Genomic DNA, 16,381 nt, shown 5'->3' with positions numbered 1-16,381 from the left:
AAAAAAAAATTAAAAAAAAAAAAAAAAAAAAAAAAACATTTATTTATTTTTCAGACAGAAACAGAGCATGAACGGGGGAGGGTCAGAGAGGGAGGGAGACACAGAATCTGAAACAGGCTCCAGGCTCTGAGCTGTCAGCACAGAGCCCGACGCGGGGCTCGAACTCACGGACCGCGAGATCGTGACCTGAGCTGAAGACGGCGGCTTAACCGACTGAGCCACCCAGGCGCCCCTCAATTTGTTTTTAAATGTTGCTTATATTTTTATACTTAATGAATAGTATTTTCCTAATCAGGTTTATTGAAATAGAATTTGTAAACAGTAAAGTTTATCCTTACGACTCTATGGTTCTGTGTTCTAGCAAATGCACACAGTGATGAACCACCAGGAAAACAAGTACAGAACATGAGCCACCCCCAAAGCTTCCGTGTGCCCTTTAGAGTCAATCTTACCCCTCATCCTTAGCCCCTGTCAACCACTCATCTCTTTCCTGCCCTTTTACGCTTATCTTTCCAAATTGTCATATAAATGGGATTAAACAGTAGGGAGCCTTTTTTGTTATTGCTATTTTCACTCAGTATAATGCATTTAAGATTCAACTATGTCATGTATCATTGGGTTGGTCCTTTATTATTGTTTCATTATATAAACATATCACAGTTTAACTCTCCAATCACCTGTTGAAAGGCATTTGGGTTGTTTCCTAAACGCGGTGATTACAAATCAAGCTATTACAAATATTCACCCAGAGGTTCCAATGTGCACGTATAGTTTTGCTTCCCTTGGGTAAACACCTAGAAGTGAGTTTTCTGGGTCTTATGATAATTACATCAACTTTATGAGCAATTGCCAAAGGGTTTTTCAAAGTGGTCATAATATCTTGAATTTTATTCGCTCCAAATCTTTGAGAACACTTGGAATGTTCACTCTTGTTTGCTTGTTTGTGATTTTTAGCCATTCAAAATAGGTGTATGGTGGTTTTAATTTGCATTTCCCTGATTACCAATGAGGTTAAGCATCTTTTTATATACCTATTTGCCATCTGTATACCTTCTTGGTAAACCACCATATAAATCTTTTGCCTATTTTATTTTTAAGTTTATTTATTTATTTTGAAAGAGAGAGAGAACCTGTGGGGGAGGGGCAGAGAGAGAAGGGGACAGGGGATCCGAAGCAGGCTCTGTGCTGACAGCACTGAACCTGATGCAGGATGGAACTCACTATGAGATCATGATCTGAGCTAAAGTCGGATGCTCAACTGACTGAGCCACCCAGGCATGCTTGCATGTGTGAGCAGGGGAGGGGCTGAGAGAGAAGGAGGGAGAGAATCCCAAGCAGGCTCCATGCTCAGCGTGAAGCCCCACATGGGGCTCGATCTCACAACCCTGAAATCATCACGACTTGAGCCGAAATCAAGAGTTGGACACTTAACCAACTGAGCCACCCAGGTACCCCTTGTGGGAAAGTTTTTTTTTTTAAGTTTATTTATTTATTTTTTTGAAAATAAACCACATAAGTGGGGGAGGGGCAGAGAGAAGGAGAGACAGAATCCCAAGCAGACTCTGTGACATCAGCGCAGAGCCCAATACAAGGCTGCATCTCAGGAGCTGTGAGATCATGACCTGAGCCAAGATCAAGAGTAACTGACTGAGCCACCCAGGCACCTTGGAAAGTTTTTAACTACAAATTCAATTTCTTTGATTGATATAGGCTCACTCAAGGTATTTATTTCTTCTTGAGTAAATTTTGATAGTTTGTGGTTTTTAAGAATTTTGTCTTTTTCATTTAGATTGTTGACTTCATGTGATTGTTGATTTTGGACTTAAAGTTGTTTGGAATATTCTCTTATTATTCTTTTAATGGGTATAAAATCAGCACTGATGTATTGATGCTCCCTTTTTATTGGTGGTATTAATAATTCATGCCTTTTTTCTCTTGAACAGTCTGGCTAGAGATTTATCAATTGATCACTTAAATCATTGGTGTTTTTCATTGATTTTTTTTCTGATTTTTCTATAATCAATTTCATTTATTTCTACCCTTATCTTTATTATTTCTTGTTTTGTGCTTGCTTTAGGTTTAATTTGATATTTGTTTTCATGTTTCTTAGGGTGAATACTTTGATCATTTATTTTAGGCCTTTTTTTTCCAATATGAGTATTCAGTGCTACGATTTTCTCTGTATCCACAAATTCTGATATGTTGCATATTCACTTCCTTAACTTCAAAATATTTTCTAATTTCCTTGTGACTACCTCTTTAACCCATGATTTATTTGGAAGTGGTTTTTTAAAAAGTGTTCAGATAATTAGGGATTTTCCAGATATCTTAGTTCCATTTATATTTAATTTAATAAAGCTGCTTGAATTTTCAATTATTTAATAATTTACAAGTTTGAACATGTTTTACTTATGAAAATAGTTTAATAATATTGGGTAAATTTTATTGCAAGCTCACTCTGCACCAGTGACTACTATAAGTATGTTGTGTATGAGCTCATCCACGTTCCCAAGGATGCTCTGAAGAGGCACTTTGTTCTCCTTCTGTCCTCACGAAGATTTTGAGGCACATGGTGAGAAATTAGAGAACTCAGAATTCAAATCTGGGCAGGGTGTTTTCCGAGCTTCAACTCTATATCATCTCCTATTAATGCCCCTTCCTGTAATCAGGTTCTTTGCCCATTAAAAAACATTGCATGCATTCATTATTTTCTTTTGAATTTGTAAAAGCCGTTTATAACTTGAAACTATTACTTTTTGGAGATTTTTAATAAACATTTGGCTGTTTATTTAATAATAAAAATAAGAAAGGTTATTCAATCCTAAAAAAATAAACAAAGAAAATATTACTCTTTGTCTCTCATATGTGTTAAAAGTATTTTTCCTGAGTTTTAAGTGTGCCTTTAATTTTCTTTAATGTTTATTTACTTTTGAGAGAGAGAGAGACACAGAGCACAAGTGGGGGAGGGGCAGAGAGAGAGGGAGACACAGAATCTGAGACAGGCTCCAGGCTCTGAGCTGTCAGCACAAAGCCTGAAGTGGGGCTTGAACTCATGAACTGTGAGATCATGAGCTGAGCCGAAGTCGGATGCTTAACTGACTAAGCCACCCAGGTGTCCCAAATGTGCCTTTAATTTTTTTAAATAACTAATGATCATTTATTATTAGTGAGGCTTATACATTTTTTTCTTGTGATATATTCCAATACTTTTAGGCTTAGGAAATCTTTTGCATTGCGAAAATCAGATCAAAGTTCACCTGTATTTTCCTCTAGTTTGTTCCTTTTTCCTTTTTGTTTTTGACTTCTTTTACTATATGTACAATGCTTATATGTATTTAAAAAATTAACTTGGAATTAATTTTTTTCTTATGGTAGGATCTACATTAGCTTGCCTAAATAACTACACCCTCATCCCAGGGCCATTTAGAATTGAAACTCTTTTCCCCCCTAACAGCAGGTTTTCAGCCCTTTCTTAGATATGGCAAAAATGACCTGGTAATGAATTCATTGGCTGCACCATGATAAAGAATGGCAAGAGTCATAATAAAGAAAAGATTATAAAAAAGAAGGTAAGAGTTAAAGTGGATTTCAACTTACATAAAGGTAACTAACCCAGTAAATAGGTGGAAATAAATGGATTTACTATTTGGTTTGAACAACAAAATAGCAAGAAAAAGACATTAACTAAGGATGTGTTTAAGATACTTTCAGATATAAATGAAGGCATTAAATTTGTAAAAAAGAACAATAAATTATGAGAATAAAATTGGCAGAAATAGAACAGCGTATTACTGTGGAAAAGAACAAATTAGGAACATTGCAACCATGCTGATATCGTGTTTCACATCAGCAACAGTGGGTGCCAGAAAGCAATGGAGTAACATCTTTAAAGTGCTAGAAGGAAAATACCTGTCAACCTATAACTACAATTCTAAAGTGAGAAGAAAATAAAGACATTTTCTACTGATTCAAAAGGGCACATGAACCCCAACGTTTATAGCATCACTATCAACAATAGCCAAATTATGGAAACAGCTCAAATGTCCATTGACTGATGAATGGATAAAGAAGTGGTATGTATATATATATATATATATATATATATATATATATATATAGTGGAATATACAGTGGAATATTACTCAGCCATCAAAAAGAATGAAATCTTGCCATTTGCAATGACATGGATGAAGCTAGAATGCATTATGCTAAGTAAAATAGTCAGAGAAAGACAAATACCATATGATTTTACTCATGTGTAGAATTTAAGAAACAAAACGGATGAACATAGGGGAAGGGAAGGAAAAATAAAACAAGATTAAAAAAGAGAGAGAGGCAAACCATAGGAAACTCTTAACCATAGATAGCAAACTGAGGGTTGCTGGAGGGGAGATGGGTGGGGGAATGGGCTAGATGGATGATGGGCATTAAGGAGGGCATTTGTGATGAGTACTGGGTGTTGTATGTAAGTGATGAATCACTAGATTCTACTCCTGAAACCAACAATACACTATATGCTAACTTGAATTTAAATAAAATCTTGTTGGGGGGGGGGGGCGCCTGGGTGGCTTAGTCGGTTAAGTGTCCGGCTTCTGCTCAGGTCATGATCTTGTGATTTATGATTTCGAGTGCCACTTTGGGCTCCACACAGATAGTGCAGAGCCTGCTTGGAATTCTCTCTCTTTCCCTCTGTCTCTGCCCCTCCCCTGCCTGTGCTCTCTCTTTCAAAATAAGCAAATTTTAAAAAAATTTTTTTTAAATAAATACAATATTGGATGATAAAAACGTAAAGGTATTTTTAAACATAAAAAGACAAAAAAAATTAGTATCTATTGGATCTCAATAAAAGAACTATAAAAGATATACTTAAGCCAAGAGGAAACAAACTTTGGGTGATATAAAAAATGAGAATTAGCACAAAAATTTGATTAATTTAATTATCTATTGATGGGAAACAAGTATTTTTGTGCTATTTTTTAAAGGTGAAAGTAAGGGGCACCTGGGTGGCTCAGTCGGTTAAGCATCTGACTTCGGCTCAGGTCATGATTTCGCAGTTGGTCGCAGTTGGTGAGTTCAAACCCTGCATCCGGCTCTGTGCTGACAGCTGGGAGCCTGGAGCCTGCTTCAGACTCCATGTCTCCCTCTCTCTGCCCCTCCTCCGCTCACACTCTGTCTCTCTCTCTCTCTCTCTCTTTCAAAAATAAACATTAAAAAAAATAAAAATAAATTAATAAAGGTGAAAGTAAAATGTTGCACAAATATACCAATATGGGGATGGAAAAATGCTCAGTAATTAGTCAAAGGTTACTGAATTCTTGTCTTTGTTGAGAAGATGAAAATGCAGGGTACCTTTTGGATTGTAAGGAATGTGATAAATTAAGTATGCATGCTAGAATATCAAAGTTAGAACTAAATAATAAAAAAGTTGAAAACTTCCAGAAATAAAAGGGAAAAAAAAGAATGTGAAGTCTTTATCAATACAAAGAAGGCAGACAAAAATAGGAAGGAATGCAAGTATGTAATACCTCTGTCTGCCTCAGGTGTGGGAGCTGGCTTGATTTTGGGGGGCTCAGGAACCAGATATGGGAGAAAATTTGCAATGGTACTGCAACACTGTAATCCTTCTTGCTGCCAGTATCTCAAAAAGATTTAATAAAGCAGCATGTTTTACATGCACGCCAGCTAACCAGCCAGGGTAGGGGAACTCCAGTAAAGTCGGTAACCCCCAAAATGCCCAATGTCTGCTTTTGAAAAACCTCTTATTTTAAGCAGCTAGTTAGGAAGTGATTCCAGCTGCAGAACAGGAACATCATTTACGTTATTTCTCTGCTGGGGCGCCTGGGTGGCGCAGCTGCTGACCATAGTGATTCTCAATATTTAACAGTTTTGTCATTTACAGGTACTGTTTGTTTTTGTATTTCCCGCCTTCTGAATTAATGATTCTACCGTAACACTAGCCAAATATTTTTTTATCGTGGCATTATAAAAATTACACAAATCCAACTTTATTCTATTTTTTTTGAATTTGAGAAATTACCAGTGCATTCCAGGATAACTAGAGATATATAACACAGTTTTTATGGAGTTTTGGGCAATGCTACATGTAAAAATTTGGCTAATCCTGGTAATTGGGCAGAGTGCTATCTGAATCTTGTTTCTCATGAATCTCTGGAAATTGGGACCAATTTCAAAAGGGAGAAGAAATAAGGTCATAGGGACCCCCCCTCCCAGCCAGTGTTCAACTCTTGTCTTATGTCCAGTCTTTGGGCAGAAGAATTCAAAATGCAGGGCAGACCTGAAAAGACATTGAAGATTCTTAAGGGAGGACTTTAATATTAGGGGCAGATAGTAGGATTGTGTCCTTGTATGTCTACAAGATGTTGGTGTAGAGCAAGCATCCTGTAATATTTTTAAAGGGTGGAAATTGAAATCTTAACTGCAACATAATGCAGATAAGCAAGGAATATTTACTGAGTGACCAAGTGGTAAATTTTTACTACTGACTAATGAACTTTATTGATATCAGGTTATGTGACTGGGTCTCAATCCTGATAAAGTTGTTTGCTGGGGTGTGTCAGATATATGGACATGGCCTTTTCCAAATTAATTGTTCTGGAAAGAGATTTCCACACCTTAAAGCTAATATAAAGGGTGGAAGTTGCACCGGTAGCCTCACTTGCTTGGGCACCTTCTTCCCATCAGGCAAAATGAAAATCCTCGTGAGTATTTGCTTATGCTTCTTTATACTCTTGTGGTGGCTCTTGCAGAGAATGTTCAAATTCAATGTGCCTTCGATTTCAGAAAACTTAGATGAACACTGTGCATGCTTCTAAGCTTCTATGATTGAATTAAATAGTGTCTTTGGCAGCGATAGTGTTGAATATTAAGTCAGATATTTACTTGTCCATCGTCTATTTTCTGAGATGTTTATTTAAAAATGCAAGGAAAGAATTTGGAAATATCTAAAGAATTTTAATTTGGAGAATATTAAATAATTATGAGCTTGGGAAGATTGTAGGCATTTTAGGACAGCAGCATTTACTATTTAAAAAAGAAGTGGTAATTAAAAAAAAAAGATAATAGCAGCTGTCATTTTTCTAAGTGCATACTAGGTCCTATGCTACACACTTCACATAAATACTTTGATCTATTCACTCCACAGCTCTGTGAGTTGAGTAGTATTACCCCATTCCACAGATGAGGAGACCGAGGCACAGAGGAATGTGATTTTCCCATGCCAGTAAATGTGAGGTTTAGACTTGAAATGTACCCTTCTCAGACCCCACTGGCAGGAACATTCCTGCTATGACCACCTCTCCTCCTGCCAATCCCAGCCCTGGTCTCAGTCTCCCATGGTTCCACACTGCCGTGCTCCATGAACAGAGGACTGTGTTTTGATCCAGAATGGAACTCTTTCCCCAGTCATGTATCCCCTATTCTCATTTAGTTGTTGAGGGAAAAAGCAAAATGATAAGTTCCTCCCCATCAAGTGTTCAAGATGGTTGACTTAAAAAGTTCCCTCTCCCCAGGCGTCTCTTGATTTTCCAAGAGGAGATCTATCACCGAAACAAAGCTGCAACCGTGGTGTATTAATCATGATGTTGAGTGGGTGGTTATTTGGGGGCAGGGGACACTTTTTGAGCTTTCTCTAATTATATCACTATGGTGGTCAGTCCTCCACCCATCTGTTCAAACCTCTGTAGACCCATTATATAGTATCCAGAGGAGCGTCAAAGGTTTCTAGAGCTGGCCTGGAGTCAGAGAAGGTATGTGGCTATGCAGGTAGGCAGGTTGGATATCTCCACACAGGTTTTCGTCAGACACTTCACCCCCAGTCATCAGAAGAGAAATGTTATTGGTGATTGTTAGGGGAGTAGAAAAGTCCTACTGATGGTTCTTAAAAATATCTGCTTCCCTGCAGATTCCCTTCATAAGTGGTTTGCAATGAAAGTGCCATACACTGTGATGTTCAGAAAAGAGCACAAAACTGGGATCAACATGTTGGATAACTCTTAACATAACTACGGCAAAATTTCAGAACTGCCTCAGTGTCAGTCTCAGCCGGTTAACCTAACATTTATTTGTCTGATGGCATCACTAAGAAGAATATAGAACTTTCCTTAATGTCAGCCTCAAAAATTAACCATGCCTCCAAGCACCCTATTGTCATGTTTTCCTTGGGAATCCATTGTATTTCTGTCACCCATAATCCATTTTAAATCTATTTTACCTTCTCAACCCCAAGGAATTAAATAATTCTTTTTTTAACCAGAAAACACAACTTGACTCCTATAATCCAAATCTAGGGTGGATCACACCAGGGTATTCCCATAGTAAAACAAATCCTTCCTCACTATTCACCTGCTCCAAGTTGTTCTTGGCGTAAGAACATATGCTACCTAGAAGATTATAATGTTGGGAAGGGTTGGGAATTGGGTATTAAAAGTAGAATCTTATGTTTGACAAATAGCATGAACTCTATAAATGTCTGTCAAATGAGTGAATGCGTTTTCACATTTTGGAAATGTACCGTTGACCATTCATGACCACCCACTTGTGTCTCCAGGTGTGAGATACTTTGTGAGATACTTGTATTTGTCCTGTCCAGTGTCTCCTTATGTCTTTGCCCTCAGTGGAATGGATGCAACTGGTCTGTTTTTCAGGTGGTATGCCTGGTGCTGGCCATCTTTGGGACACAATCTCATGGATACGAGGTAAGTTGGTTCATTATGGACTTTATATCTTGGAGCTATTGGGAGAGGAAAAGGAAGATACAAGATAATCTGAAGGACAGGAGAGAGCCCTGTTTGGGATGGAATCCCAGAAATACCCAATAGTGCAATCAATAAGGTTGGTTATTTCTAACTGGAATGCCTTCAAAAATGCAACCCATTGCTGTAAAATGTGGTCAATTTCATTTCTCCTGTGATGTCATTACTTCTCCCATATATAACATAGTGAACTATGAAGAAGAGCCTCACATTCTTATTTAAGCATGGGCTTTTGGTATAGGATGCCAGGGAAGAGGTTTCAGGCTTTGATCTCCCATTCACAGCAAGTGGATGCCTTTATTTTACCTGGTGGGTTGCCTTTCCAATGCATATGATTTATGGAGAAACCATTATGTCTTTGTTGTTAATCTAGGTTTATAACATCATCAGCCCAAACAATAATGGCGGCAATCTTCAGGAGACAGTGACAGTTGACAATGAAAAAAATTTCGCCATCATTAACATCCATGCAGGATCATGCTCCTCTACCACGGTTTTTGACTATAAACATGTAAGCAGCAAGGGAATTTTTGCATTCCCCAAGACTGGATTTCTCAAGGATGATGGGGTAGCCATTTCCTATGCATCTGAATTCCAAGAACTATACTGGCAATGCTTTCAGAATTTTCTGAGTTCTCCTTTTCCCTTTAGATAACCAAGCGATTGATGGAAAAACAAACAAAACCATTTCTAAAAAAAAAAAGTGTGACAGGAAACATACACACTTGTTTGACCTTTTCAGGTGGAAATTGGAAGCATAATGATATTGTCTCACTACAGGCTCAGAAAGTGCCTAGAAGGGTGACCAAGCCCAAAGCAAGCCCTGGCACACTCAAAAATATTCATTGAATGAATAAATGAATGACTTAGGGCTTCTAATACAGACACTTATGCAGAAAAAGAATGATTATAGAATAAACCATCACAGAATAGCAGAAATCCAGAACAACTGTACACATTTAACTATGTAAGCAGGATATGCAATAAATCATACTTCTTCGGGAAGAAGGAAAGCATGTTAACCAACAACTCCAAACTATTTTCAAGTTTCAGTTGCTGGTATTAACAACAAGTCTCAAACGTGCTCAGAAAGGTTGTTCGGTCCTTTATCTATTTATTTGTTTGTTTGTTTTCCATTTGTACCACCTGACTAGGAACCTGCAGGAGAGAGCTATGGGGTGTGGTTGTAGTCCCTCTGACCGACCATTTGAACACGCCTTCCTTCTCCTTTTCTTGTAGAAACTTCCTTACATTCCTCCCCCTCATCGGCGTTGGGAGCTCTAGGACACATTTGAAAGTATAGAATCTTTGGAAGATACAGTTTTAAAGGAAGCTGTACTGAAGTTATTTTTAAAAACAGATTTCAAGGAAATCCCCAAAAGGTCTTTAAAAAAAAAAAAAGAGTGGTAAAGACTTGGTTTAAGCCTCTTCAACTGTCATCAGGCTTTGCCTCAGTCTATTTTTGAATTTTAGGAACTGTCAGTTTGTGAGAATTGAAAAATAGGAACTAGAAGAATTTGTTTTTTTAATTACTTACAACCTCACAGACTGTATAATTATTTGGAACTCCATAGAGAGAATTCCATTCAAGATGAAGCTTAGATGGCTTCCGGTTCCTTCTGGCTCCACGGGCCCCACCCACCATTGCTGTTTTCATCCTACCTTCCTCCAGCTCATACCTGTCTGGCCAGCTTGGGTCTGAGGTGGAGAAAGGATGGAGAGAAGACAGTGAAGGAGGGGAGAATAGATGAAGCATGTGTGTGTGTGTTAGCGGTGAGTGAGTTATGTCAAGGACAGCCTCGCTGTCCAGTAGAAATTTCTACAATGGTGGAAATGTCCTGTATCTACATTTTCCAGTAGAGAAGCTACTGGCTGCTTGTGGTTACTGAGCACTTGAGATATGTGACAGAGGAAATACGTTTTAAATTTTCTTTAACTTGAATTTAAATTTAAATAGCACATGTGGCTAGTAATTAATATATTGGAAAGCACAGTTCTAAAGAATACTGAATTTACTCCAAATTGAGGAAAAGGCAGAACAACATCAACAGAAAGAGACAGAGAGTTGCTTCTTCTTTTTTAAAAAAATATTTATTTTTGAGAGAGAGAGAGCACAAGCAGGGGAGGGACGGGGGTAGGAGGGGGTCAGAGGATCCGAAGGGGGCTCTGCGCTGACAACAGGAAGCCCACTGTGGGGCTCAAACTCACAAACTGTGAGATCATGACCTGAGCTGAAGTCAGACGCACAACTGACTGAGCCACCCAGGCTTCCGGAGAGCTGATGCTTCTTAATTGTTAAACCCAAACTACAGGCCCTCGTGGCAAAGCATGACAAGTAGGGTGCGCAATTTTAGAGATAGAAAGGACAAGGGAAAAAACAAAACTACCGTGTAAAAGAAGTCATGGCTGGAATGGATTGCAGATTGAAAAGCAGTCACTGGCACTCATTGTTCAAGCTCAAGGCTCAAATGCCATCCCCACCAGTTCAGAACCCAGGGAACCAGGAAGGCCAGTAACTGTGCTCTTGCTGTCTCAGGGCTACATCGCATCCAGGGTGCTCTCCCGAAGAGCCTGCTACATCCTGGACATGAAACATAAAGCCATCCCTGCTCTGGACCAACTAAAACGATACATCTATGAGAGGAAGGTAACTCTGCGGTACCCTTGCATATTTCCTGTTCTTGAGCTGAGGAAAACTGGTACCTGTACGGGAACAAAGAGAGTAAGGGCGAAGATCATGATATATATCTTACCATGGTTATGTACTTTCCACCTGTTAAAGTGTTTTCACATTTATTGTTTTTGGGATCAGGAGTGCATCTCTTAGTTGACTTCTTTTTTTTTAAGGTTATTTATTTATTCTGAGAGAGAGAGAGAGCAAAGGAAGGGCAGAGAATAAGGGGGAGAGAGAGAATCACAAGCAGGCTCCATGCTGTCAGCACTGAGCCCGATGCTGGACTGGAGCTCACAAACCATGAGATCATGACCTGAGCTGAAATCAAGAGTTGGAAGTTTAACCCACTGAGCCCCCCCAGGCATCCCTCTTAGCTTGACTTCTACCATACAGCCCCCGATACAAGAGCCTATAATAAATTCCAGTGTTTTTGTAGAAAGGACTGAACAGCAGGACTCTCAGAAATAGTGATTGGCAGAAAAATGAGTGAAGTTATAATATCCAACAACATGAAGGTGCAAAGAAACAATACAGGGTAGTGAGAATAAACAAACCCTACACAAGGCTAGGAACCTGGTGTTTAATTCTCCCTCTCTAATTTCCCATCTGTGCTACCTTTGCCGTGGGATTTACCCTCTCTGGGTTTTATTTTCACCGGCAGTAAAATAACATTGGTAATAATGAGGTCCCTCTGCAGACTAAGTGCTCAGAAAGTGATGGTGTCTTGAGATTCCCGACCGCCTTCTGCTTAATTAAACGAAAAAGAAAAAGTCAGTTTAGCATAAGGCACACATGATGATGTCAGCTTACTTTATCCTATCCCCTCCTACCATACTACTGTAGGCTCTGAAAAACATGTACTCGGACAAATACATCTGGGTCAAGTACAGCCCACTGCAGTCTCTGATCACTCACATAGACTGGTTCCTGTTCGGCTCCCCCATCAAGCAGCTCTGCAGTCATGTCCCCCTGTATAAGGGAGAAGTGGTGGAAAAGACACGTGAGTACCAATAAATTAATCCTTCATCACGTATTTTCTGAAAGCTCCAATGTGCGGGGCGCTCTGCTAGGTGTTGTGTGAAATGCAAATCAACGTGGAACATGACCCAATTCGGTTTACTTTGGGAATTTCATACCCCTGCCATGTGTGGAAATTGTGCTAAATGTTAGGGAGATGCAGAAACGAATACAACTCTGCCCCTAAGGAACACATAGTCTGGTGGAGAAGTTGATGGGTTAACATAGAGAATGAAATTTAAAAATGTCTTGGGTGCCAAGGAAAAACTATTGTATTCTCTAATATGAGGCATGGTGACCAGAGTCAATAAAACAGTACTGAGAGTAGATCTTAAGCATTCTTACCACACACACATACAAACAAGTTACTTATGTTAACTCTGTGAGGTGATGGATGTGTTATCTTGATCTTGGTCATCATTCTACAATATGCATGTATATCAAATCATCACCTGGTACACTTTAAATGCATGCAAATACATTTGTCAATTATTCTTCAAAAAAGTTTTAAAAAAACATTTAGGAATCTAGGATAGTCTTAGAAACTAGTCTTAGAAAGCGCAAGCAGAGTGCACTGACCAACAGGTAGAAAGCCCTGATTCATCCAGGTAACCAGTCATTACTAGCATTTTATACAAAGTTTCCAAACACAGGAGAGTGGCCAGAGGGAAAGAGAGGCCAGGCCACAGATGGAGAATGCAAAAAGGTAAACTCCCCAGAACAGTAGAAGGTAGAGAAAAAAGACAATAATTAGCATTTATTACATTTTTACTCTCCAGGAAAAAAAATTTAAGACATTTTTCTTTTGGTAGGGTCATTAGTACTCATAAGTAAAAGCACACAGGCAGGTCACCAATGCAGAATGTCACAGCATCAATCAAAGAGAGCCAGACAGCACTTCTAGGAATTGTCAGTCTTCTTTAAGTTAAGCTATTACTATCCTTTGCAATACAAGGATAGCTAAAAACTTGGGGATCATGAAAATACATGTACAGCCCCACCCCCGGTCAAAACATTAACAAAAAGGCATTGGTTTGCTGCACTCTAATAATATATTTCTTAGTGCTCTTTCTTTAAAAATGTCTCCCTTTTTCAGATGACATCCGTGCGGAAGCCTGCACAAAGACCGGAGTCCTGGGTATCCTTGGAATCTCCATCTGCGCCGTCACTGACGCTTAGGCACCGAGCCCACTGGCGTCATCTTTTCAAAGACACAGCCCCTTGGTTTCCACTCAGCAGCCAAATTAAGCTCTTTCCCAACACCCCAACTAATGTTGAGACTCAGTAGTAAAACATAAATCCTATATTTCCAGATATATGGGTGTTTGGTTTTTTTTGTAAACAGCAACGGGAAGCCAAACAATGTTGATGTCAACCTACAGAAGGAAAGAATTTGCCAGAACTCCAAGTGAAGCACAAAAGGTGCGAAAGCTCCCAGATAATAACGCTGAGTCATTGCAGGCTGGTCTCCTGGGTGCAAGTGTACCTCTTGTCTCTGCCCACCAGACCAGCCACCCATCTGTCCACCAAAATGAAGGGAGTTAAGAGCACCCTTATACTGATGAGTACTGAGGAATGTATAGAATTGTTGAATCAATACATTGTACAGGTGAAGCTGGTATAACACTGTATGTTAATTGTACTTGAATAAAAAAATAAGAAAACAAAATATTCATTAAAAATAACAAAAAACAACCACTTGCACAGGCCGCAGGAGGCAGCGGCCTCCACCCTGGGAGGGGGGTGGGTTTGCCGTACTGTTAACAAACAGCTTGACCACCCAGGTGAAGGAAACCATCCCCTATGACAAGGCACCCAGCTTGGAGGGCCATTCACATGCCTTTCAGAAAATGCCTTTTAGCTCATCAAAACGCTAGACTCAACCTTAATAAATACTATTATAATATATTTGGTCTTAGAGTGAGGGGAGAGGTCGTGGGGAACACCCATCACCCAGTGAAAGATGAACCTTACTGAAAATCTTGACAGGAGTGAGAAACTGGGAATGCCAAGTCAAGATATGGAAGGAAAGCAATTCCCAATCTTCCAAATAAATTGTGTCATGTGGGCACCTTCCCAGATCACATGGCTGGTTCTCCTGTGGACTGGCCACCCGGGCGCAGGTTCAGAACACAGAGGAATTACTTGAACGAGAATTCCTGTTGTCGACTGCTCCTATTCCTAACGCTGTGCATCTGCTTCATAGTAACCTTTAATAAATATATGTCAAGCACTTACCCGTGTGGTGCTCAGCACTGGGATAGGTATGAGGGCCAAACTACCATTGTCAAGGCAATTATTTTCTTGTTGGGGAAGTGAGACATTTACATGAAAGCATTTGCTAGCAACAGTAAAGAGTGTACAATAACATGCCAAATGAGTGGCACAGTGTACTAGCTGGGAGCTTGGTGTTAGCAAGTGATGGAACCCAAGTCCAATTAACTAAGGCAAGGAGGGTGGAATTTATTGTCTTACCTTGCTGTAGACAGACAGGGATATTCTGGTCTTGGGTGGCTAGACCTAGGTGCCTGAAGGTGGCCAGACTCTTCTCCCACTCTGGACTCTCCTCCTCTCTGCATGTCAACCTTGGTATCTTATATTAACTTTCTCCAGGACGATAGAAACACCACCACCGGGAGCCCCAACATCCCTACTTTCCTAGTGTCATCATCAGAAAGGAAGGGGTTTTTCTTCATTCTAAGTTCAATTAGTTTTAATTTTAAAAATCTTTGGAAAGGAGCCTGACTGAACCACCTGGGGCACATTCTTACTCCTGTGGCCAGGACTGGTGGGAGGTGGAGGATGGTGGGCAGAGGGAGTGTTATGACTGGCAACCTACTCTGGAATTTACTGCTTAGAAGTATGTTATCCTCATTCATTTTTACAACATTAGTCCCATTTTTACAAAGTTAGTCCCATTGTTAAAGCAGAACTTTTAAGTTCTGCTTTCTCCTGACTCTGCTTTCATTAGGTCAGTCAACCCTGCTCAGTGCTGGTATCATGCTGCATACCTGTTAGGGGCAGCAGGTGGAGTGGGCCAGCACATGCCTAAAAGGAATGCATCCAAACAGAAGTTACAAGGAAGGTGGGGCTTCATTAAACCTTCTTCAAAAGGAGTGCCTTCTAGGGGCACCTGGGTGGCTCAGTCAGTTAAGCATCCAACTCTTGACTTCAGCTCAAATCACGATCTCATGGTTCATGAGTTCCAGCCCTGCATCAGGCTCTGTGCTGACAGTGTGGAGCCTTCTTGAGATTCTCTCTCTTCCTCTCTATCTGCCCTTCCCCTCCTACATGAACTCTTTCTCTCTCACTCAAAAAATAAATACACTTGAAAACAAATTTTTTAAAAGGAGTTCCTTCTTAAGGGCTGGGGCGGGAAGATATCAACTATTTTCATTTCTGTGTGTCTTGAGATATTTTCTAATTTCCCTTTGACTTCTTTCTGATCTGGTTGTTATTCAAGAGTGCGCTGTTTAATTTCTATGTACTTTCCTGTTTTCCTTTTGTTAGTGATTTCTAGTTTCACTCCATTGTGGTTGAAAAAGATACTTGAAATGATTCTTTAATTGGTTAAGACTTGTTTGGCCGCCTAATATATGATCTCTTCTGGAGAATATTCTATGTGAGCTTGAGAAGAATCTTATTCTGTTGTTGTTGATGGAATGATCTGTATATGTCTCTTAGGTCCCTTTGGTCTATTCAAGTCTGCTGTCATCTTATTGATTTTCTGTCTGGATGATCTATCCATTATTGAAAGTGATATATCAAAGTGCCCTGCTATCATTGTATCGCTATCCATTTCTCTCTTCGGATCTACCCAGGTTTACATTTTATATTTAGGTACTCCAATGTTGAGTGCACTTATATTTATAATTATTATATCTTCTTGGTGAGTTGACCCTTTTATCATTATGTAATG

General features: G+C 39.5%; 1 protein-coding gene across 4 annotated transcripts in view; it reads left to right on the top strand.

Moving 5' to 3' along the window:
- The window catches only part of GKN2 (gastrokine 2), a 326,024-nt gene extending 312,248 nt beyond the window's left edge, over positions 1–13,776 (top strand). For 3 of the 4 annotated variants that reach the window (XM_045446315.1, XM_045446314.1, XM_045446313.1), the window contains 5 exons: positions 8,664–8,714; positions 9,145–9,282; positions 11,308–11,418; positions 12,289–12,445; positions 13,559–13,776. In XM_045446315.1, the coding sequence (XP_045302271.1) occupies positions 8,664–8,714; positions 9,145–9,282; positions 11,308–11,418; positions 12,289–12,445; positions 13,559–13,641 (540 nt within the window). In that variant the 3' untranslated portion in view covers positions 13,642–13,776. Of the gene's footprint in view, positions 1–6,640; positions 6,720–8,663; positions 8,715–9,144; positions 9,283–11,307; positions 11,419–12,288; positions 12,446–13,558 lie in introns of those variants that run through there. The other variant, XM_045446316.1, reaches the window with a different exon arrangement.
- The last annotated feature ends 2,605 nt before the right edge of the window (positions 13,777–16,381 follow it).

Source organism: Leopardus geoffroyi, chromosome A3 (assembly GCF_018350155.1).
Source record: "Leopardus geoffroyi isolate Oge1 chromosome A3, O.geoffroyi_Oge1_pat1.0, whole genome shotgun sequence".
NCBI classification, from domain to species: Eukaryota; Metazoa; Chordata; class Mammalia; order Carnivora; family Felidae; genus Leopardus; species Leopardus geoffroyi.
This window is presented reverse-complemented; position numbering and strand designations above follow the sequence as displayed.